This window comes from Mirounga leonina, unplaced genomic scaffold, assembly GCF_011800145.1.
Source record: "Mirounga leonina isolate KUSES-001 unplaced genomic scaffold, KU_Mleo_1.0 Mir_201, whole genome shotgun sequence".
Lineage (NCBI taxonomy): Eukaryota > Metazoa > Chordata > Mammalia > Carnivora > Phocidae > Mirounga > Mirounga leonina.
The window spans coordinates 30,079,434-30,105,199 of NW_023270504.1; the positions used below are offsets into that span (position 1 = coordinate 30,079,434).

At 40.3% G+C, this 25,766-nt stretch overlaps 1 protein-coding gene across 7 annotated transcripts in view; it reads left to right on the plus strand.

The window, feature by feature from the left end:
* ERC1 (ELKS/RAB6-interacting/CAST family member 1) overlaps positions 1 to 25,766 on the plus strand; it is a 554,437-nt gene that overhangs the window by 508,760 nt on the left and 19,911 nt on the right. For all 7 annotated transcript variants that reach the window (XM_035028513.1, XM_035028517.1, XM_035028519.1 and 4 more), the window contains one exon: positions 1,608 to 1,796. In XM_035028513.1, coding sequence (XP_034884404.1) covers positions 1,608 to 1,796 — 189 coding nt within the window. The remainder of the gene's footprint in view (positions 1 to 1,607; positions 1,797 to 25,766) is intronic.

Sequence of the window (25,766 nt, forward strand, 5' to 3'; positions counted from 1 at the left end):
CCCTATAGGCCTAAACTCTGAACTCTGATCTTTTTAATAAGCTAAAGATTATTTTAGCGACTAAACTCTCAATTATTTCATGGAAATAACATCAGAAACAGAGGAAATGTGATGTATTTATAAAGCAACCATTAAAAACCATGTTTTCCAGGAATACGTGATGTTTGAATAGTACTCATAACATTAAATGGATAAGCAATATGTATCAAGGGAAATATGAAGTGTGATACTATTAAAAGCTGATTTATAAAAGTTTATAAAAAGACGAAAATCAGTGTTGCAAATGTTAGTCTTGTTGGAACACTTATGCCTATTTTATTATTTCTTTTACACTTTTTTCCCCATATTTTTCAAAGTAAAATATTGATTTCATAATAAAAAATACAAAACTGCGTTAAAAACTCTGAAAGAGAAACGAAGGAAAGCAGCAGGAGCGGGCCTCTGAGGAGGCCAGGGAGAAATCGGTGTCACTTTTGAAAGTAATACCAGTCCTTGTTTCTGAAAATGAAGATTATTGAGCTCCTTATTCATGAGGTGGGTCAGAGGTGTCCTGTGCATGGAAAATGCCAGCCCAGTGACATGCAACAGGTACAGACCTCTGCCTTGTAAGCCCTGGGAACATTTTGAGAATTGCCAGCATTTTGGTGGGGCTTCGCAGCTCTCACAGCTGCTGTGGATCAAGCAGATGCTGCTCTAACATTCCAGCATTCTGAGATGTGAGATCGGGCCCAACTCTTCCTCAGGCTTTGACCAACTACCAAGTACCTGACCAGAGTATTGTCATGAGGGCTGTCAGATGAAATTCTGAGGCAGAAGCCAGCTGTCATTTAACGTGTTTCCAAAGGGAGTCAAGGGATAGTTATTCATCCAGGGTAAAGGAAATAGCAAAAAAAAAAAAAAAAAAAAAAATTTTTTTTTTTTTAATGTAGGACTGTTTTTCAAGAAAAACATCAAACGAGTGTTACAACTGAGAGAATTTCAGAGTCCTTGGCTGTGAGGTGTTTGGTGTTATGTAAGGATTTATCAATCACTGTTTAAAAAGAATATCGGATAGCTCTGTGAAATGAATGAGGGGAGCTTAAGCCAGGATGAGGCAGATTTAGTAATGAGTTCACTCATCACATCTCATGGCCAAGAAAAACATGCACCTTCTCCAGAGACAGAATTTTTCTTCCATTCCAGGAGGTGAAGGAACACATGAAGTATATGTTGTCCAGGCTTTCAGTGAGCAAATTTCACTAGCAGTTTTTTATAACCACTCATAAATAAATGGGAAGAGAAATTGTGAGGTAACTGGAGTCTTTCTGTATCAGGAATGTCATCTCTGTAAAAACAAGTTAGTCGTGTGTTTAATCCCCTGCCTAAATACGAAACTCTCAGTTTCATGTTGATAGACTAAGCCAAACATTCCCTGTCTCCCAGAAATGGGTGTGACAAGTATAAATGTGCAAGTGTGTGGAACTGTATCTTTTTACAATCCTGAAGATTTCAGTGGTGCTTAGAGGAGCTTTAGTCTTTGGTCAGTTTTCTTTGACTTGGGAGGCATGAAGATATTTGAACTTCTTGTTTCAGAATGACCTTGACTTTCCTCAATTTTTTCACTTCAGATCATCCAGCCCCTCTTAGAACTCGACCAAAATAGAAGCAAATTAAAGTTGTATATTGGACACCTGACAGCCCTCTGCCATGACCGAGACCCCCTGATACTTCGTGGACTCACTCCACCAGCTTCCTATAACTTGGACGATGACCAGGCAGCTTGGGAGAATGAGTTGCAGAAGATGACCCAGGAACAGGTAAGTCTCTCATTTGAACTTTGACAAGACCCTGATAAAATTCAGCTGCTACTTAGGTTGGGGCAATAGGAGCTCCTTTGGGAAGTTCAGTGTTCAGATTCAAGATTGTTAGCAACGGGCAGTTCTTCAATAGATAATAGGAATTACCATTTGCAAGAAGTACCACTTTATTCTTCCCTCAGTGTAACTTGCTCAAGTATCAGAAAGGGCTGCTTAGAAAGGAGAGGGTTGGGGTGCCTGGGTGGCTCAGTCACTTAAGCATCCCAACTCTTGGTTTCTGCTCAGGTCATGATCTCAGGGTCTTAAGATCGAACCCCTAGTTGGGCTCCGTGCTCAGCGCAGAATCTGCTTGAGACTCTCTCTCTCTCCCTCTCACTCTGCCCCTTCCCCTGCTCGTGCTTGCTCTCTCTCTCTCTCTCTAAAATAAATCTTTCAGAGAAAAAAAGGAGAGGCTTAAGGATAGTCTGCTAACATGCCATACTTTATTTCATAAAAGTGATGACCACTAATAATTATAGCCACTGAAGGAAAATCTGAGTTAAGGATACTTGGATAATGGATTTTTTTTTTCTTTTAAGATTTTTTATTTATTCATTTGAGAGAGAGAGCGCTAGAGCACAAGCAGAGAGGAGGGTCAGAGGGAGAGGGAGAAGCAGACTCCCCACTGAGCAGGGAGCCGGATGTGGGGCTCGATCCCAGGACTCTGGGATCATCAGCTGAGCCGAAGGCAGATGCTTAACCCACTGAGCCACCCAGGTGCCCCTGGATAAAGGATTCTTGACAAGTCAGTAGCAAGTAACTACAGTTGTCTCTAGGGAATAGTGGGTTACAACATACTACGTTTTTAAGTGAAAGAACTATTAGATGAATTAGTTTAGGTGCTCCCCATGATACATTTTCTGCATACTGTTGCCTGTAAAAATCCAATGATTCTCTTTTGTTCATATTGTGATTTTTTTTTTTTTTTTTTTAGTTCAATAAAGAAAGGCTAGTCTGGAGACAAAAACTGGGGATAAAAGAAGCAGATAGGGGCGCCTGGGTGGCTCAGTCAGTTGAGTGTCCAACTCTTGATTTCAGCTGAGGTCATTATCTCAGGGTCCTGGGATCAAGCCCTGAGTTGGGCTCCCTGCTCAGTAGGGAATCTGCTTCTCTCTCTCCCATTGTCCCTCTTCCCAAACCCACTCATGCTTGCAAGCGTGCTCTCTCTCTCTCAAATAAATAAAATCTTTTAAAAAGAAAAAAATGGATGAGGATAGCTATAGAGAGCAGACATGGAGAGTGAAGGAAAGAAAGATTGAATAAACACAGAAAAAGAGAAATAGAACAGTTTCTAAAACATTAACTCTAAGCCCCTTTAGTTCCTAGTTTACAGAGGGGTTGATGATATCCCTAACTAGGCCATGATTATACCAACTGAGAGACTTAATTGTATTCGTGCTGTAAATTTACTAAAATTCTCCGGAATTTTGAATCTATATGCTATTTTCTAGCTAAATCCTTGCTATTTAACACTGTTTGTTTACTCATAATGTGTGAAGGAAAATTGTGTTAAATACAGACACTTCCATGGTATGACAGCAATGTCAACCCACAGATCAAGAAGTGCAGACTGGAGTCTTAGAGCTGTACTTACTTCTCCATGGTATGGATATCGCCTTAGTAGACATATTTAGCAGCCTAATTAGTTATCTACTTTACTTATTTGATGAGTAAAGGTAAAGCCTACCTCTCAAATTTAGCATGTTGCCATAGAAATGTTAAATTCTCTCTTCTTGAAAGAGGGATGAAGAATGTAAAGGACAGAATGAAATTGGATTCCTAAGAGCTAAAGGACATTAATAACCATGTAGTGAAAATGCAACTGAAAACCCACTGGAAGCGGAATGCATGCCTCGTTAATTTCAAAAACTTTTACTTCAGAATTTTACAGAAGAACGGGGCTTCTTAGGGCGCCTGGGTGCTCAGTCGGTTAAGCATCTGCTTTCAGCTCAGGTTATAATCCCCCAGGGTCCTGGGATCGAGCCCTGCATCGGGGCTCCCAGCTCAGTGGGGAACCCGCTTCGCCCTCTGCCTGCCGCTCCCCCTGCTTGTGCGTTCTCTCTCCCTCTGTCAAATAAATAAATTAAATCTTTAAAAAAGAAAAAAAAAAAGAACAGTGCTTCTTAAAGCACTGACATAGTGATATATCAAAATTGAACTGGCATTAAATTATTTCTTTGTATAACAGGTTGTCTTTGAAATGAAAAAAGTATTTCTGCTTAGTTCTGTTTTCAAATATGCTTGAATGAACTTAACTCAGTTTTTCTAAGGGAAAAAAAATATCTCCAGAGTGAGACCAAAATAGGAAATTTCAAACTAAGAATTTTTCAGAAAGTTTTAAATAAATGAAAACAAGAATTCATTAATCGGCTTGCCATTATACATTATGTTACAATCAAGCTACAGTAATCATCAAAAGAGTTTTGCTCACATACATGAATTGTGTTAATCTGTTTCTTCTTGACTGAGAATGTTCTTCAGTCACTGAAGTTATTGCTTGAGGTGTGTGAAGTTGTGTCTTTAGCAGGCTTCCCTGGGAACCCTGAGAAACAGGGGACTTAGGTCATCCGTAAAGGAATACAGCAACTAACACCACCTTCTGTAAGCTTCTCCTTGGCTGCTAAAGATTGGTGGAGAAACCAACCAATTTTCTGCCAGCTCACCACAAGTAAGAATTTAAGGGGACAGTGCAGGCTATTGAGAAAGATGACCCCTAGTACTACAAAATGATTGGTCCATGAAAGTATTATGATCAAGGTTTACTTTAGTTTTTGAAGCCGAAGAAACATTAAGACCCAAATCATTGCCAAATATGCACATTGGTTTATTTTGTGGGTGTGTGGTGTGTTCACATTTTTGTTTTGGGGGATGTAGAGCCCTCTGCTGCTGACATTTGTATTATCCAACTCTGTGTGTCCTGTGCCTTTCACTGCCACCTGCCACCACCACCCCCCAATAACACCCTCATGAGGACAGGACAGGAGCCTTGTCTATCCCAAGAATACTGCCTAGCATATAGTATCTGCTCAATAAATATTTGTTGAATGAATAAGAGACAGAAGAAGACAGAATGGATAAATTCCATACTCCTTATCCTATCCTACAAGGCTTTCTTTCATTGGCCTGTTTATTAAATGCACATCTCTTCTCATCCTAGCCTTAAAGCATACCCAACCACTTAGTTTTAAACTACTTAAAGTTTTTATACTTCTGACCTTTTGCTCATATTGATCCTTCTGCCTAATATGCCCTTCCCTACTTTGTCTCCTGGGCAATACCTAAATAGGAATCTGAGTTTTTAAGCTCAGCTCAAACATCATTTCTTCTATGTATCCATTCCTGAAACCCTAGGAAGAATGTGCCGCTCGCTCTTTAAGGTTTCTGTAGTACCTACAACGCATATACTTACTTGTTTTCATATCTGTCTTTCCATTCTAGCCTTTCTGTCTGTTAAAGACATGAACTATATAATTTTCATCTTAAAATTAGCACCACATCAACAAGTACCACTTGCTCAGTAACTTAAATGAGTAAGTGAATTCTAGTGAGTTCTGCATAGCTTATTAGTTTGTATTTCATATTTGAGATTCTTATTTCTCCAACTAGGAAAGTTATTTCACTGCCAGAACCATGTCTTATATTTCTAAAGTGCCTAGCACAGTATTATGTGTATAGAGAATGTTTAGTATATATTTAGCTGATTATTTATCTATTGGACAACCCAAGACAGTTTCCTCAGTGCCATTCAGTAGCTTTGGATAAGCTTACTATTGATGTCAGGAACCATTCAGACTCATCCTGAGTCGTAACCCTATTATCTGCAACTGCCCAGCCTATAGAAGCATAACCTTATATCTGAAGATTTACCAGAATTGTTTTGTTTCCTTTGCCTTTTTAGAAGCTGGCTACCATACCAACTAAACTTACAGATTTGCTTATTTTTCTTACTTACTGGTTTTTGTTTTATGTATCCTGAAGCTCTGTTATTGAGTGCATACACATTAATGATTATTATGTCTTCTTGATGAATTTTTTATTATTATGTGACAGCAACATAACCATTCCAGCTTTCTTTAGGTTAGTGTGTGCATGGTATATTTTTTCCATGTATTTGCTTTTAAGCTATCTCGGTCTTTATATATAAAGAGTTTCTTGAAGATAGCGTATATTCCACCAGCACCGGGCACAGGTCTAGGAGACAAGGCTATCTCTTCCTCCTTGGTTCCAGAGGGCAGGGCTACCTCCTAGGTTTCAATAGACCAGGCTATCACCTATCACCCAGGGCCAGAGGGGTGGAGTTGCCTGGGGGACAGAGCATCCCGCCAAAGAGGATTATTCTTGAGCCTTAAAATCTAATGGAGTTTACCCTGCAAAGTTTTGAACTTGGCTTGGGACCCATGACCCCTTCTGGAATAGGAATGTCTAACCTATGCCTGTTCTACCACCGTATTTTAGAAGCAGATAATTTATCTGGTTTCAACAGGTTCACATCTAGAGAGGAATTTTTGCCTCAGAATGAATCATGCCTTGAGTCTCACATTTGATTTAGATGAGATTCAGGATTTAGAATTGAGGCTGAAATGAGTTAAGACTTTTGGGCTGTTGGGAGGAGGGTTAATGTGTTTTGCATGTGAGAAGCACATGAATTTGGGGGGGTATGGAGATGAGGTATTATGAGCTGAATTATGTCTCCCCAAATTTGTATGTTGAAGCCCTAACTCCCAGAATGTGACTACATTTGGAGATAGAGCCTTCGATGAGGCAATTCAGTTAAAATGAGGCTGATAGGGTGGGCCCTAATCCAATCTGATTGGTATCCATATAAGAAGAGATTAGAACCTATAGAGAGAGATGCTAGGAGTATGTAATCACAAAGGAAAAACAAACATGTAAAGACACAGAAAGAAGGCGGTCATCTGAAAGCCAAGGAGAGAGACCTCCAAAGAAACCAACCCTGCTGGGCGCCTGGGTGGCTTAGTTGGTTAAGCGACTGCCTTCGGCTCAGGTCATCCCAGGGTCCTGGGATGGAGCCCTGCATCAGGCTCCCCCTGCTCTGCGGGGAGCCTGCTTCTCCCTCTGCCTCTGCCTGCCACTCCCCCTGCTTGTGCTCTTTCTTTCTCTCTCAAATAAATAAATAAAATCTTTAAAATAAAAAAAAAAAAGAAACCAACCCTGCCAACACCTGATCTTGAACTTCTTACTTCCAGAACTGTGAGAAAATACATTTTTGTTGAGCCACCCAATCTGTGGTACTTTGTCTAGCAGCCTTGCAAACTAATATGCCTTCTTTTTGAAAGATACTCTTCTCTGGATATAGAATTCTAGGTTGACTGTTTTGTTTTTTAATACTTTAAAGATACTGTTACATTTTCACCTGGCTTCCATAGTTTCAGATGAAAAATCTTTCATATTCATGTATATATTTTTTCTTGGTCATGTTCCTTTTTTACCTGACTGCTTTCAAGATTTTCTTTTTATCTTTTGTTTTCAGCCATTTGAAAATAATGTGCCTACTTGTGTTTTTCTTTATATTTCCTGTTTGGACTAAAATCCTCTTTTGGATCTCTGAGTCTCTTGGATCTGTGTTTTGTTGTCTTTCATTAATTTTAGAAAACTCTTGGCCATTTTCTCTTCAAATATGTTTTTGGAGGGCACCTGGGTGGCTCAGTCATTAAGTGTCTGCCTTCGGCTCAGGTCATGATCCCAGGGTCCTGGGATCGAGCCCCGCATCGGGCTCTCTGCTCAGCAGGGGAGCCTGCTTCTCTCTCCTACTCCCCCTGCTTGTGTTCCCTCTCTAGCTGTCTCTCTCTGTCAAATAAGTAAATAAAATCTTTAAAAATATATATATATATATATGTTTTGACCCTTTCTCTCTTCTCCTTCTGTAACTACAGTTACATATTTGTTAGAGCATTTGATCTTGTCCCACATCTTTTACATGTCTGTTTTGTTTTGTTCTGTCTTTCATGTTATATTTAGAGATTCCTACTATCAGTTTGGATAATTTCCATTGATCTGTCTTCAAGTTCACTTGTGTTTTTTGTGTGTCTCATAATTTTTTTATTAAATGGTAAATATTATATATGAAAGAGTGGTTGAAACTGAGGCCAGGAATATTTATGTCTGGAAATGGGCATTCCTCTTGCATCAGACCATTAGCACTGGGGACTGAGTCACATAAGTCAGTAATTGAGCTGGACTTGAGTTTTGTTTTTGTTATAGTTACCTTCACTGTACGACAGGCTTCAAATTTTCCAATGAGTTACCACTATCATGTCTTTAATATAAGTTTAGGAGTATTGATTTTTTTGTTTTCCTACTTTGTTCTCAGCTTTCAACAGGTTCCCCATGCCTGTGTCACAGAGGGCTCTTTCTGTATGCTCTTGCCCTTCTCCAAGTGGCAGACTGCTTTTGTTTCTCAGTCCAATACTCATGGTGGTGCCAGGGAAGGTTTCTTCAGACTCAGTCTTAGGCAGCCTCAGTTTCAGTGTTCCTGCCCCACCCCAAGAGACAGAGAATTCTCCCTACTCTTTCATGCAAGGTCTAGACTGCAGAAAGATTTCCTGCCCTTCCCCAGTAGCAGCAGACTTCTGCTTTGAATCAGTTCAGAATATGAGGGCATAGTAGACTTCCTGTCTCTTCTCTGGTGATAGATTTCTTTACCTAGTGTCAATGCAGGAGGTAGGATGGATTTTTTACTGCTGTAGTGGGAGCCAGTCTTTGCCTAGGAACAGGGGTCATGCAGGTTTCCTGCTCTGCCCCCCGCAGCACATAGCTTTTCTTGTCAAAGCAAGGTCAGGCTCTAGCACTGAAGAGTTTCTTGCCTTCTCCAGCACATGATTTTTGCTTTATATCAGACAAGAGTCCAGGGTGCAAGTGCGTCTTGGGTGCCTGTCTTCTTATGGCAGCCACAACCATTTGTGCTCCAGCAGGGCTTAGAGTGTAGATAGACTTCTCTAGTGCTACTGCTCTACCCTCAAACCTTGCCAGGCCCCACATTCCTGTACCATAGAGGGAGGACTATCTCGGGATTCCTGCTATGCCCCTTATCTTTCTAACAAACATACTATGACATCCAGTGGAATTATTAGGAAGTAAAGTCTTACCATTGGATAGAATTCTGTAAGAGTCCACTTGGGAAATAGGAGGATTGATACTATTTCTATTCCTGCTGCTGCGTAAAGTTGACAGAACTGGCATTGACTTACTCTAATAAAAGCATCCCTTTTTTGAAAGGTAGAAGATTATGTAGACCCAAAGAACTATTAAGGTTTTTTTTTCAACCTATCAGACTTAATAGGTTGGTAGCTTAATGATAATTATAGGATAGCTAGATGGCAGAATGTGATGAATTCTTTCTAGGCTCTGCCTTGAAACTGTATATAGCAGTGACTTTTAATTTCTGAGTTTTGTAAGTCTGCCCCCAAATTTTATACTCTCTGGAGCTGTCTTTGGGTGTGATATATTAGTTTTGATTGGATCAATGGTACATGGATAACAGGCAGGTTAGTACCACTGGTGTCAGCCTCATGGGAGGTGATAGTTCCTCACTATTTTCAGTTACTCTTTTACTAAGACTCTGCCCGATGAGCCCCCATCAACCTTGGAATTTTCACTTGTGCTAAAATCTTGAACATGAAAAATTCTGACCCTATATCTCTAGGCATACTGGGCTTTCTTAATTTCAGGCTTCCCATCATTCTATATCCATGTTGTTATCTTAGAGAGTAGTCTTAAGTATATATATTTTAGGAATCATAAAGTTTTTTTGCAGAAGATTGAGAAAACCTATAGTTGCCATTTTTTATATTACATATATTTAGTTGCTGTTTTGGTCCATATGTTCTTCTCTGTGTGTGATTGTATCAAATTATTTTTAATCAAATATTTTAAGCATTCAGAAAAACTATAGAGATTAATATAACATCAGCTTTATACTCAGAATTAACAAATATTAGTTTGTTACATCTGCTTCAGGGTTTTTTTTAATGCTAAATATAGTTAAAGTCTTCATACCTCTTCTCAATTGCATTTTTCCTTTTTCATCTATAGTGGCAATCGCTATCCAAAACTGGTGTGCATTTTTGCAGTCCACGTTTTACCTTTTTAATAAAAAGCACATATTTGTTTCCATAAATAATATGCAATATTGTTTAGTGTGATATAAATTTGAAATAAATGGTATCAAACTATTTAGGCTATCTTTCTGTTCATTATTGTTTACTGAACCCAGGCCCTCTAGTCACTTAGTATTGGAAAAAGAGACATTGTTGAAAGTATGAATCTTATACCATTTTACATACAGTTCTGGAGCCCTAAAGAAGCTTTCTTTGAGAAAATAGATTGAGGTAGTGTCAAAGTAGAATGCTATTATGGTACAAAGTGGCTAGCACTAAGAAAAAGTTTTATTAAGTTCAGTTTTAGATTTGAACATCTTCTCTGTTTATTTTAGTCCTGTATTTGACCACTGTTTTTATCTTCCAGAATCACAACTCATAATGACAATTCCAGGTCTGTGTTTCCCACACTACACTTCTACCCACTTCTTCTGCATAAGGTGCCTTCATTTCTTTGTCAAGCCCTCTTGCCAGCTCTTGGGCAGGAAATCTTGTTAGTGTCTCCCTGAATCCAGCATTGACACTAGCTAACATACGACTAATAGCTACTCAAGGAGTTGGTTCTTGGGGCAAGTAATATAGAACTGTAAAAATTGTGGGGAATTGTCAACTAAAACTTGTCAGTATATGCAGACAATTAGAGGCTTTAAGTTTTCAGACTTACTTATTTTCGTTGAGCTCAAGAATTTGGGTCTTGGTGTATTTGGGAGGGATAACAATGAGTTTAACCTAAGTGTTATGTATGTCTTTAAAAGGTTATATCGAACATATGCTACATACCATCTCCTTGGTTTCAGAAAGATACAACACAAAGGTGGGACGCTCCAGATATTTGCAGGTGCAGATACTAGAAAGACCATACCCCTATGTGTAACCTTTCTCATAGCTGCAAGTGATTGTGTTCAACTTTACAATGAGGTGAGGAAACATTTACAGTCTCCAGTGGCTCTCCTATTCATACACTTCTGTGTTGTATAGCATGATTTCCCTGCAACAATGAACAACTTTTCAACTTGTCACCAGCACAATGGCTCGTAGAAAGTGAATGTGGTAACCAGGTTGGAGCATAATATTGTTCATGGGTCAAAGTACCCTGATTTGAAGAAATTGTATGCATTGTGATTTACACACACTGGCCAGAGTCAATATAGTCACCAAAGACTAAATAGATTCGTTTGGGAATACCTACGGTTAATTGTATACACTTTCAAATGGATATATGCAGATTATATTTTGAAGACTTAGTATTTGGGTCCTATTCCTTTGGTTTTCTATCTCTATGCTTTACCAGACATACATTGTTCAAATCGTGAATTTAACGCTACTTCATCGCTAGCTGCAATCTTGTCTAGGTCCGACAACCAAGTAAATTTGGAACAGGTCACATTTGAGATAGTTGATGGCCAAAGAAAGCTTGTTTTTAAATATCTTGTATACACGAAAGAACCATTATTTTACCTTTGAGATAATTTTTTCTAGCTCACATTATATTATTTTTACTTCTTATCATAAAATTAAGAAGTTATATTCACAATATTATATTCATTCAGCTTTGAGGTTAAACGGAAGCATGTTCCAAAAGGATGGAATGAATAATCAGAAACTCAGTTCTAAATCTTAAAATACTCCAAATTTAGTGAGTAGTTAGCGAACAGTGCTTCTCTGAAGGAACAGAGAATATCAGAATCTCCTGAAGAACTGTCCTCTATTCTGCGTTCCCATCTTCGTGATTCTAATAATCAAGGGGAAATGAGATTAGAGAAAAATAAGGTGAATCCAGAAGTGAGCTCTCAGGCACTGTCAAGAGAGAAACTTGATTGGTTATGCAGTTTGTAGTGTCTTACAAGATTAAAACAAATCAGGAGTCCCCATGGGTCCTGACCTAGGATCGAATTATAAGCCACATCTTCAACATTCTTCCAGTATTTACAACAATGAGTTTTATAGGCTTTTTAAAAACACCTCAACAATATAATAACATCAGAGTTCATTTAAATAGAAATGATTTTAAGAAGATCCTAAATATTGCTGCCCAAGTACTGATATTCAGGACTCCTTGGAGACATGTCTGAGTCTAACGCTGTGTGTGGTATAGTACAACATAAATCTAGAACATCTTACTATACCAGAAAGTAAGGAAGTGTTCCAAGAGTGGTAGAATATGTCAAAAGGACATGGGGCTTTCAATGGCAAAATTTTGAAGAATTTGAACCAGCAAAATCAATATTGATAATAGCAGATTATAACCCATTGAATAAAATAGAAATCTGTGAATCTGTACTGGTATAAAGAAATGAATGAATAAACAAATGGGAGAGAAAGGAAAGCCATATCGTATAGGAGAATGTGAGCTGATAAAGGTGGAAGGAATGACGGAATTAGAGAATCACTATTTGGCAACCATCATAGTAATAACTGCTTTGGCAAGAATCATCAAGAAATGTGAAAACCAGTAGGTAAAAGTTTGTATTTGCATAGTCTGAAAGTATCTCTTCACAAAGTATTTCACTTAATTAGCACAAAACTCTTTTAGTTAATTTACATTGGAAAAACCTAATAAATATCATTTAAACCGAATGATTAAAGTTAACATCACTGGTAGTGGGACAAATCAACATTATGTGTTTTCTGATAATATGCACTGAGAAGAACACAGGTATGTTTCTGCCAAACAATATGTAATCTAAATTTAACAATTAGGAAACATATACGAAGTTACATATAGATATACTGAATGATAAGGCAAAGATAGTAAATGTTAGCAATTAAGTAATCTGGGTGAAGGGTTGAACAGTTCTTTGTATTCTTGCAATTTTTCTGTAAGTTTGAAATTATTTCGAAATAAAAAAAATTTGGGGACACCTGGGTGGCTCAGTTGGTTGGGCGTCTGCCTTCAGCTCAGGTCATGATCCCAGGGTCCTGGGATCAAGTCCCGCATCGGGCTCCTTGCTCGCCAGAGAGCCTGCTTTTCCCTCTGATTGCTGCTCCCCCTGCTTGTGCTCTCGCTCTCTGACAAATAAATAAATAAAAATGTTTTAAAAAAGTAATAAAAAACAAAACAACAACAAAAAAATTTTCTTAATTTAGGTCAGTAAATACGGGGTTCAGATTTTCATCATCTTGTGAAAATGGAGATGCCTAAGAGTATTGAAAATATTAAGAAGCCTAGACAACTCTAAAATATTACCTTTAGGCAGCAACAAGATGATACAATCAGTTACAGAATGAACTTTTTGTATATTGACTGATTCAGTGTTACCCCATCACCAGTGGGGTAGACATTATAAGAAGGCAGTTTTTAGTTCAACAGAAAGAAAAACTTACTACATCTGTCAGCAAAAAAATGGACAGCCATATATGAAATCAGTTCTTTATTAGAGGAGAAGCTGCTCAGTTGGGTTGTAGGAGGAATTCAGCATTGGAAGATGATTTGAGTCAGATTATATCTAAGGTTCGTTTTTCCCCCCCAACCCTGGTTGTCTATTATTCTAATGTAAACAGCCTCCCAAAATTTTAGGACTATATTTGAATGTGACATTGTAGGTCAAACAAAAAATAAAATAAGTAGAAGACTTAAAAAGAGGAAGATAGAAATATTTTAAAAATAATTGGTTCAAAAGAGCAGCTGACATAGAAAAATTAAAGTTACAGAATTCAATTACAGGGTGAAGGCTTTTGTCTAAATGGTGAGGAGGCCCATGTTTCACCTTTTTTCTATTTCTTCTGAGGGCAAAATGAGAGAGTATATTAAATTACAAAAGGAAATATTTCAGTTAAATGGGGAAGGATCTGTGAAACATGGAATAAATTCCAAAGGGATATGGTAGAATTTCCTTTCAGAGAGATTTAAAAACTAACGTTGAGTCCCAGACATTTAGTGCCCCCGCCCTAACCCCATCATACTTGTCAATATTGTGCCCATTTGATACAGATCATCTCATGCTATCAGTACATATATACGGCCTATATGTTAAATGATTATTTTTGAAAGTGAAACTTTCATTTTTAAAACTTTAATTAAAAGCCCTGGAATTTTAGTTAAAGCCAGTGTTTTTGGTTCTAAGATTGTGCCTTTGTAAACAAGGATTAGCAATGGGTAGTTGTTTTTAGCCCTTAATAAAGAAATGTGTTTTAATTTCAGATGTTAGCCCAATGGCACATATATAGCTAAAAGTACCCCCACTTTAGCAGGCATAGAAACATAAAACACTACACATAAGAGAAAAAATGAAAAAAAAATTGGATTTTATCAAAACTTTAAACTTGTGTTCATCAAGATGCTGGGAGAAAATATTCACCGTGTGTGTGTGTTTTGAGCAAAGGACTTCCATTGAGAAGATATTTTAAAAGTCCATAGCAAAAAGACAAAACAATACAATTTTTAAGCAGACAGAAGACTTGAATAGACACTTCACAAGAAGAAGGTACACAAATTAGACACATGAAAAAATGCTCACACAAATGAAAGCCACAATGAGATTGTACCACAATCCCACAAAAATGGTTGAAATTAACAAAACTGGCAATACCAGTTGTTAGTGAGGACGTGCAGTAACTGGAACTCTGACACATTGCTGGTGAGAATTTAAACTAGTACAAGACTTTGGGAAACCATTAGGCGGTCTCTTACTAAATTATATATACTCCTGCCCTGTAACTCAAGAGAAATTCCCACAAAAAGATGTGTACAGGAGTGTTCATAACAACTTTATTTTTAAAAGGGCAAAACTGGAAACAGTCCACATGTTCACTAACAAAATAGATACTTTTAATTATGTATCATGTAATGGAATACTACTAAGCAGTAAACAACAATGAACTAATACAAGCAACTTTACCAATGAACCTCAAAAACAGTATCAAGCAAAAGAAGCCAGATACAAAATAAAATGTAATTCATGTATGATTTCATTTATATGAAATTTATATATTTCATTTCATATATTTCATTTATATGACAATTTATGAACAGGATAAACTAATCTATGGTGGTAAAAATTAGAACACTGGTTACCAAAGGAATTGACTGAAAAAGAGAGTACAAGAGACTTTCTGGGATGTTGGAAATGTTCTGTAATTTGGTTGGGGAGACGGTTTATGTGTATGGATTTATCAAAATTCATCAAATTGTACACTTAAAAATCCATGTGTTTCACAATATGTCTATGATAGTTAAAATGAAAACAGAGTGGTGCCTGGCTGGCTCAGTCAGAAGAGCATGTGACTCTTGGCTCCTCGGGGTTGTGAATTTGAGCCCCACATTGGGTGTGGTGCCTACTTTTAAAAAATAAATAAACTTTAAAAAAAAACTTCAATAAAAAATGAAAACAGGAAAATCATACCCCACTACCAGTCTCTTTTTAATTTTTTGAAGCAGTTTGACTGATAGGCAGCATCTGCTAAAAAGCTAAAAATGGAATTTCTCCTTAGAGTACAAATTCTTTTTTTCCACCATGAATGCCAGCCTCCCATCAGGGGCCCGACCACACTGGAATGAACTTGTATCAGCCAGCCTGCTCTGTGGGTCATGGAGCTTTGGATTCCAGCTCCCTTTCCCAGCACTCTATCCCATTTTTTAATTTCCAGGGAAGTATTATTCCAAAACTTGGCTCAGACCTTATCCTCTTCTTGGATTCCTTCTTCCATTTGTTTTCTTGATTTTGATCGATCACTCTTTGGCTTATATCCCTCTCTTTTCAAGGTGGTGAATCAGGGGGGTTTAATGCTGGGGCAGTATTGGGCATAGAACCTAGAAGTCATCTCCCTCATTTGGGGAAGGCATCAATCATCCGTCACAACAGGACATTTCATTCTTCTCTCTTGAATGCATTTGCACAGATTGTTGTGCCACACAAGTGAGCCAAGTGGACTTACGAGCTGTTGGGGGGCAGGGGATAGGGGGCAGCAGAAAGAGAAAATAAGAAAGAGAGAAAGAAAAAGAATGGTTCTTTGTGGGGCAACAAACTTTGTTCTGGTTCCCAGCCTGACTGTTCCTGATCTGGTTTTCTTCTTTTTGTGATGTTTGAACTTGTTTCCTCAGCTCCGATGTTGAACTCTTGTCCAAAAAACTAAGAGCAGCAGAGTGTGAGAGGCTGAGAGAAGCAAGACAAGCAATCCAGCAAAAATAACTGCAGAGCTGTGAAGATAAATGTGTGTCTGTATCGGAACTGGGCTTGAGAATGGGGGGGGGGGGGGGGGGGGGGGGTCTGTGTGTGTGTGTGTGTGTGTGTGTGTCTTAACAAATTTATGAGAAAAACCCTGTGGAGTAGCCTCACTGCTTCTCTCCCTCTGCTCTCACACAGTCTGGCACTTTCTCCTCTCTCTGACAGCTGCCATTAACCTTTTTCTGCAGAGCAGAGTATCTTGCCAGTTGGATGTTGAAAATCTGGCAGAGAAAAGCTTGTTCAAAAAAAGGGGGAGGAAGATAGGGAAGAGCTAGGCAGACACCACAAGAGAGGATAGGGGCTGACAGGGTGCTAAGCTGGGCCATAGGACACAAAACTGTTGCCTTACTTCTGATAAAACCCCAAAAGCTAAGTTGGGGAAAGGAAGAGGAAATGAGGATTTGGATATAGAGGCGATAAGGACCTCTTACATAGTTGAAATTACACAGTTACTGAGCTTTATTTGCAGCTCACGCTCAGTGTGAGAGAGTAGCCTTATGGTGTGCACAGGAAAGGGTGCACTTCAATGGGGACAAAACTACAGGCTTTGTGCAGAATGTAGAATAATCTTGCTTGTGCAGAGACAGAGACTATTAAGAGACCTAGCTAGATCAAAACTTTTTTTTATAGAAAAGATCCCTCCAACCATTTCCTTTCTTAACTTGTCTCAGAGAAGGGGACTTCTCCTGTTTCTGTTTTGTCTGCAGCTCTTTCCCTCCACTTCTTGACTGGGGTAGCTCTTGGTCCTCATTACTGGTACCTACCCCCAACTAGCCTGCACTAAATAAAAGTGAACATAAAACACCTACTCTGAATTCAGGTCTCATGTGTCCTTGGCTCTGCAGTGAAAAATGCAAGAACCTTTTTTTAGCCTAGTTTTTATTAGCTTGGTCTTGCACTGGACTCTTTAGAGTTCTAAAATATGAATATGGAATATTTTGTTAATTACAAAGCTCTGTATTTATAGAGATTTTAATGTTTTCTAGCTGCCCTAATTGCATTTTTCCCTTTGTGTTTAAAGTATTCCCATGGGAGAAGAGGTTAACACTCCTGATTCCCTAGACCTCCTGCAGGAACAATTATTTACCATCTTGGAATTTTAATGAGTCTTGACAGTTACTACAGTCCAGTACATTAAACACGGGTCTGTCGTCTCCAATGTCATCTTACAAAGATAATGCTCCCCCAACTAAGCAAGAAGAAAATTAATCCTGTGGATACCAACAAAAAAAACAAACACAAAAAAAACATGACCAGTATAAGTATAGGCACTGCAAACTTAAAGCCCGCGGAACTTAGAAACTTCGGAAATGACAGTTTTTTGGTCTAGTCAAGAGCATTTGAAATAAATGGCCCTTAGCTTTCTTCCAAACTATTTAATTCTTTACCAGTGGTTTGGTGGGACAGTCTAGAAATAGAAGTAACTTAAAGTTTTTATGGGCAATATCTCCTGTGTTAAGTGCCGGGGGCTCTCAACCGTGTTTCTGCCCCAACACACAGGAAGGATACAGAGCTCCTATAGTAACAGTGGCTAGGTGCAACAGTAATTCTCTAAGGGAAACCTATTTAAACTTAAGAAAAAACAAAGGTGTGGGACTGCACCCTTCTCCCAGGGGGGCATGAGCTCTTGGGTGTAAAATCAAAAGGGTACCCTGAAATATAAGCAGTCTTCAGTCTACGCACAGGCAGTTACTGTCATTCCGGACTTGGCTCCCCTGTGCCCCATAACTTAACGCCCTGCTTCCGGAGAATGGGGGGCAGTGCTGCCCCAACCTCCCTTCCTGTATTATTCAGTAGTCTGAAGAGGCCCTGCTCCTTGAATGAGCTAGCCCTTCGCGGCAGCCACTACCTACTGTTCTAATTATTGTTGCTGTCACTCCCTGAGCCTCTAAGAGAACCTCCTGCACCCCTTATAAGAACATCCTGCTGCTGGAGCCACTGCCATAGAAGTGAGGTTTTCTGCCAAGGAAAGATGGGACTGGGCCACACTCACTTGCCACTGGGGCAAGCGAAGATGTATTTCTGATGTCTGGAGTTAGAACCCGGAAGGCATCTTCCAGTATGTAAAATGTTATGAATGGTGGTTAAGTTTTGCGGCACCATACACCAACAATATTGTATTAGTTTGCAAGGCTGCCAGAACAAAATACCACAGACTGGGTGGCTTGAACAACAGTAATTTATTTCTTACAGTTCTGGAAGCTAGCAGTCCAAGATCAAGGTGTTGGCAGGGTTGCTTCCTCCTGAGGCCTCTGTCCTTGGCTTGCAGATGGCCGCCTCCTCGCTGTATCCTCACATGGCCTTTCCTTCATGTGCATGCATCCCTGGTGTCTCTGTGTCCACATTTCCTCCCCTTCACAAGGACACCAGTCGTTGCAACAGGATGCCCCCTAACAGCCTCATCTGAGCTCGGTTACCTCTTTAAATACACCTCCTTAAGTCTCCACCTACAGTCACATTCTAAGGATATGGGATTAGAGTTTCAACATGTGAGCTGGGGGAAGGAGCATGATTCAGCCCATAACAAGCATTATGGGTCAGTAGTCTCATGGGGACTACTTGGGAACATAACTACCACTTAGGTAATTGTTTCTGGGTTTCAGACAACTGACTTTCAAACAAATCTGGAAACGGCATTCCAAATAAATCATGGGGCCCTGCCTATTAAAAGGTAGGAGGGTACTGCACAATCGGTTACTCACATCCACTAAATACAGAGTACTCCCTCAGGGGAGTTGCAGGGCGTGCTGGTGACTTCAATCCAGACGGCTATATGAAAAGAACTTAGTAACTGGACCTTTCTTAAAAAGCTGTGTAATCGACCATAAAGGCACATAAAGCATGAAGCAGATACTTGTTTAGTGAATGAATGAAATCAGGAACTTTCTGGAGGTATTTTACATGGTATGAATGTTATCTTACTGCTTTGTCTACTAATTTTCATACAAGAGACCACCTAGGCACAAAAGAAAATCTCTCTACCTGGTATATGCCCTCCTGGGGAAAGTGAGCCTTTAGTTTTAACACTTAACGGATCTTGCTGTAAATTGCAGTGATGCTCAGTAGCCCTAAAGATTAGGTTTTGTTTGATGGATTAGGTTTTAATGTTATCAGACTAAAAAAAAAAAAAAAATCTTACTGTTTTCTTCTTTTTTTTTTTTTAAGATTTTATTTTTAGGCAATCTCAACACCCAATGTGGGGCTCAAACTCACAATCCCAAGATCAAGAGTCACATGCTCCACTGACTGAGCCAGCCAGGCACCTCTAATCTTACCCTTTTTTTTTTTTAAGATTTTATTTATTTAAGATTTTATTTGAGAGAGAATGTGAGCAAGAAAGAGAGAGAGCATGAGCGGGGATGGAGGGAGCGCGGGGAGTGGCAGAGGGAGAGGGAGAAGCAGACTCCTCTGAGCAGGGAGCCCGGTGTGGGGTTCGATCCCAGGACTCCGGGATCATGACCTGAGCGGAAGACAGACACTTAACTGACTGAACCACCTAGGTGCCCCTAATCCTACCCTTTTCTAATGTAATCCCTAAGCCAGAGGTCAGGTGCTAACATCCTATTGCCAATTTAACAGAGAAGAATGATATGATAGTGGCTTAAAAGTAGTAGGATGGGATGTTTAGTAAAGCTCCTGCCTATGTGCCTGAAATTTCACTGTTCAATTTATTCCTTTGAATCAATTATCCCTCCAAGGTATTGCCTTTTTAAATGCAGATATTTCTAGGAAGGCTAGGATGTGGACATCATCACCTTTGCATGCCTGAGGTACCCAAACACCAGAATGATAAGAACAGTGAGTAACTGGGGAAAGTTCAAAAAAAGGACCAAATTGCCAGATTAAAAACTAGATTAATCTCCTTCTCAGTGTAACCCCAGCCTGGTGATAAAATATCATTATACTTCAGATTCTCTGGATTTTAGGCTATTTGGTACATCCAGAATATATGGGAAATCACACCAACCTTTTGTGAGTGTTTAGCCTAAATTTGAACCAGTAGATATTATTCCTAAAAGTCTGTTTACCACAGATGGATGTTAGGATGCACCTAGCAGGAAGGTAGGGAATCATCAAAAAGCTAAGGTATTGGGTTTTCTCTAGCATCCTATGATGAGATGCAGTGGAAATATTCATGAGATCTGAAAAACTCCTCTAACTAGAAATAGCCTGCAGGCGCTCAGTGGGGATCACTGTTCTTAGAGTGTTTTATCAGGAATGAGCTATATTTATTCACAGGCAAAGCTGGAGAGAATTTAGAGATCTTCGAGTCACGTCCCCCTCTTTTTTTTTTCTTTTGCACACAAGAAGGCTGAGGCCAGAGAGGTAAAGTGACCTGCCCAAGATGATAAAGCTAAGTGACACAGTAGGGACTGGACATTTCCTTCCATTTCAGACCTTTTCCCACTATTGCACCTTGAAGCCCCCTTTGGAAGGAAATCCTCTTAGCCGGTCAGAAGAGGCCCTAGTAGTAATGGTACTCTCCTCCAGTGATGGGAAACCATCTGCATGATGCTGCAAGGCCATTTTTGCCTTCTAGCCCAAGCAGAGTATGTGTCTGTAACGGACCACGGCACAGAGATGCACATCTGCTCCTGCATTGTGCACAGACCAAGCCCTGTGACTTTCTCTGGGGGAGAAAAGTGTGTGGTAGACCACTTAAAATACCTGTTAAGAAGTTTCTGTAACGTCCCTCAGGGCTGCAGCTTTGCCAACACCCCTCTTCCTCCCTGCACACTCAGTTGAACCCTTAGCGTTCAGCTCTTATGTACCAGCTAGGGTAGTGCCCACAGGCAGCAGTCCTGTAGGCACTGGGGATTACTGGAAAGAGCCCCATGCAGGACTTGCTGGGGTGTTTATTTGGCCTCCTTGGGTTCTGTGTGGTGGGATGATTCCATGACTTCTCCATTTTCTCTTGAAGAGCTCATTTTCTCACTTGGCTGCTTCTGAAGGTTGAGTTCACCTCCCTCTCCAGCTGCTTCCTCAGGAAGAGAAGCAGAGAGAAAAGATCTGGTGATCCTTCCTTTTAATAAGCTAGGTGAAACCTCCCAGAAGTACTTGCTTTGGTGTGGACTTTCCTTCTCAGGCTTGGTCATTCCTTCCATGTGGAAATGAAGCTGGGTGAAGCCACTTGAGCTCTGGACTGATGTGGCTTTGCCTACACTTTCTGGGGGAACTATGCTCATGCGTGTGGTCAGCCTTACCATTCACTGAGCCAGGTTGGACTGGAAATGTCCCTGGAGTCTCTCATTCTCACCCTTCTTCACCTAAATAAACACTGACGGCAAAATTTTCTGAGCATTAGAAGGCTATGGGACTATTTTTCTTTCAACCTCAACCATCCCCAAGAACTTTCGAATCACATCACGTATTTTCTTCCCTTTAGCAATCCAAAATTAGTTACATAACAACTCCAGACCCCTACCTCATCTCCAGCCTTCTCCATGTCACATGAGACCCGATTTACTATATCGCTGCATTATGCCTGCCCCTCACAGCTGCTCATGGTCCTCCATAAGACGGCCATATGTACCCAGGGGAATCACTGAGAACAGCCCACATGACTCCAGAGCCTTGGTCAGCAATGGCACCCCTTCCAAGACCCTTCTAAATTACTGGGCCAGCAACTCGTACCACACTCAAGGGTCATTTTGTCATCTCACTGAGGAGTCAGGAAACACCACCCAGGGAATGTATCAAGTTGTCAGTAAAAAAAAAAAAAAAAAAGAAAAACTCAAGCAATATCCATAGTTTCCTGTGGGAGGCTTTCCAGTCTCTCCCTGCCACACTTACCCCAGAATCAGATCCAGGTGCTGGAAACAGCGCACAGCAGTCCTGGACATGAGTGTGCATTGAACACATGCCACTGTGGTAGAGGAAATTTCCTTCTCTCTTCCTGCGTGGCCAGAGAGATGAGCTGGAACTGGATCAGGCTTTGTGCTGGTTTAGCATTAAAATCTCAGCTGCAACAAAGCCTTGTTCTTACCGCCCTGACAGTTTCAGCTTTAGATTTCTTATTAGTTGTTTGGGTTTTGTTTTGTTTTTTTTTCACCCTCTCCCTTTTGACACTTTTCTTTTCTGAGAGCCAAACCAAATACACTGGGCTGGCTAGGTAGCCTGTCTGTGTCTGCGATTCCCAGAACTCTGCTGCTGTTCTGATGGATCCTTTTGGCAAGGAGGGAAATTTTTCTCCATTTTGATAATGACAGGCCCTTCATTTTAATGTCTCTATTTACGTCAGTTAACAGATTTCTAAGAGATAATGTGAGATACTACCAATCAACTTAGGCAACCATATTAAAATTCTGCCTAACTGGAAAATATGGTTCTTTGTTTATAACACTCTACACTTTCTCAAGTCTCAAGTACTACTTCAGCAAGTCTTTGGACTGGTAAAGCCTTGTGGAGACCATCCCATCCATCTCTCTGCCTCAGGTACGTGCTTCATGTGAGCACCCCACCCAGATGGGTAACTGGCTGGTTCTTTTCAGCTTTACTGAAGTAAAATTGACAAATAAAATTCTAAGATGTTTAAAGTGTACAATTTGATGACTTGATATACATTGTGGAAGGATCCCCCCCGCCGTGAAGTTAATTAACACATCCATCACCTCACATATTTACCTTTTTTTTTTAAGTTCTACTCACAGCAAATTTCAATTATACAATACAGTGTTATCAACTATAGGCTTGTTCTCTGAGTGGGATGATACGTCACAGTTCCCTTGATGTTCCAGGAACATTCTTACACTAAAGATGACTCCCCATTCTCTTGTATCAGGGACCAGACAGACCAATGTAAATCTTGGGTTTTATGGGGGTTTTCTGTTCCCACTTTTAACTTTTGCAGACGTGTCTTCTGCTTTCTTGCCATACTCCTCTGTTCACTCCCTTCCTTCACTTGCTCCGAGAAGGTATAACACCTATATCAAGATACAGTCTTTTAGGAAAGACAGTAACCTGAGAGGTTCTCACAGGTACAGAATACCACACAGAAAACATTTAGATTGTCTCAGCAAGGGAAGAATGCTTTAGCCAGGAAAGCAGCAGCCAGCATTTTTGAGGCGTCTAGACATAAGTAGCTTAGAAATTAAAATGTTGGTGACATCTGCAAATAAAAAATAGAGTTCTCAGAAAGCAGCAATTTGTGCTGGTTTATGTACAGATAAGTGTCTAAATCTGGATTGTCACATCATTGTACTTGCCTGGTTCCAGCTCTGCTGTATGTAAGGAGATTAATTTAGAGTGGCGGGTGCTAGCAACATGTGTTTTGGTCCCATAAATCTGTGGGACCCCAATTCATTTTACCACTTATACCTGGGTTACTTGACCTCTCAGTTGTTGCCTTTCACAAAATCATGACTGACTCTAACTTTGAAAAGAATAGTAAGCAACAATGAACAATATGACATTTTTTTAAAGAGAGCATGAGCAGGAGGGGCAGAGGGAGAGAGAATCTGAAGTAGACTTTGCGCCGAGCGTGGAGCCCAATGCGGGGCTTGATCCCACAACCCTGAGACTATGACCTTAGCCGAAACCAAAAGTTGATGCCTAACCAACTGCGCCACCCAGGCACCCCAATATGACAACTTGTAAGAGGTCTGATAGTTCGCTAGCAAGACCAGATTTCTTGTAGAACTTTCCTCTGAGGCAGGGGAGACTTCCTCTTTTCTATGGAGACCTTTTGCATCTGGACACAGTAGAGTTAGAGCCCCTAGCCACTTAGTGGTTGGGCTTGAAGGATAACACACAAGTGTTCCTGAGGCAAACACTTCAGTCAGTCTTAACTCTGCTGGCCACTGTACCTCCTTGGGCCTTGGTTGTCTGACTTGCAGGGCTAGAGAATTGAACTGGTAGTTCTTAGCTCCCTCCCAGGTTTGTGATTCTCAAGTTCAGAATCAGTAGTTCTACTGTTTGATATTTTGTCGGGGAGGGTGTTAGTGTAGAAAACTAAGTACAGGCTTTGTGTTAATACAGGTTCACTAAAAATCTTAACGACTTACTTCCGTCCGAGCTGGGGAGCTGCCTGTGGGGCACTGCAGGATTTTCAGAGCTACGGCTAAGGAAGAGAGCAGCTCCTGAGTTGCTTTTGTTACTGTTTTCTTTTTAACCTTTGAAAACTAAAGGTAAAAATTACATAGAGAAATCTAGCTATCCCAAGGCATATGGCATGCATTCATTCAATAAATATTTGGGGAGCACCTACTATGTGCCAGGCATAACATGCTCTTGAAAGTACTAGAAAATGCTAGAAAGTAATTTATGATTTTCTTGCTTTTTTTGGGGGGGGCAGCAAAGCAAGGTTTATTGAATGATAGCAAAGCAATAGTACAAAGCTCCCGAGGAGGGAGGGGACCCGAAGGGGTTGCCCTGATTTTCTTGCTTTGAGAGGCTTAAGTACCTGGGGTTCCCTCCTACCTTAATGCTTCTGTCATGAGGGAATGAAAGGAGGAAGTTCCTTTGGCAATATAAAACCAAATGATTCTTGGGAAGATCACTGGACTATATCACACTGTTCAGCAGTGGAATTTTGAGTGTGGGTCATGTATATACAGGTCCCCTTGGTGGAATGGAGCTAAACTCTTGTTTTTATTATGCCATTTTGTTTAAGATTCGTCTTGGAAGAGCAGCAACATCTTATTTACTTTTTGGCCTAAGACAACAAATAGCCTTTCCTTCCTTTTTTTTTTTTTTTTTTTTAAGATTTTATTTATTAGAGAAAACATGAGACAGCGCAAGGCAGAAGGGGGAAGACGGGGAGCGGGGGAGGCAAAGGGACAAGCAGACTTGTGCTGAGCGTGGAGCGCACTCCAGGGCTCAATCCCATGACCCCGAGACCATGACCCCAGCCGAAATCAAGAGTTGGCCACCATCAGACTGAGCCACCCAGGCGCCCCTAGCCTTTCCTTCTTATGAGAACAAAATCAGTCATTGCCTGACAAAGGAGTTCATTACAAGTTAGGGAGGAGAAGGCCCATAGCAACCTCATGATCATGACCACTTCCACTCAGCATTGCACAGAGCCTAGGGCCGTGGTGGCTTTGCTTCAGGCTCAACATGCCAAGCAACTGGGGCAGATGGAGACTTCAGGAAGAAAACTAGGAGATTCAAGCTGCAAGCTGACTTGAAATACCAAGAAAGAAAGGATTTTGGAGTTAATCTGTGGGAAATAATCATGGGACAAATATTTCAAGAGCAACTTTAGTTTTCCCTGGTACTAAATGCTAGAGGGACTCTACAGAGTGAAAAAGTGGCCAAATACCTGCTGAAAAGTAAATGACTAGACAAGAAATACCCACCATGTGCTCCCTCTGACCACATGCATTTTATGTTTTATCAACAGATATTGTGGCAAAAGGCATTTCATTTTATTCTAGTTTTTCGAAAATCCAAACTCAGAAGTTCTTTCATGTCTTCATACCTCCTAAGCAGATGTGGTTGCACAGCCTGCTGATTGGGGCTGGGGGGCTCTAGCCCCGATCTGGCCAGCATAGAGAACCATTTCAGCTTGATCCATCACCTCCGAAAGGCTCCAATTACCATGCCAGTTACCACCTCAGACCTCATGGCCTATGCATCCTGGGACCTAGCTATTAAAAACCTCAAGTTCAGATTCTTTTCTACTTCGACCAAACTAAGCATCTCTGTAT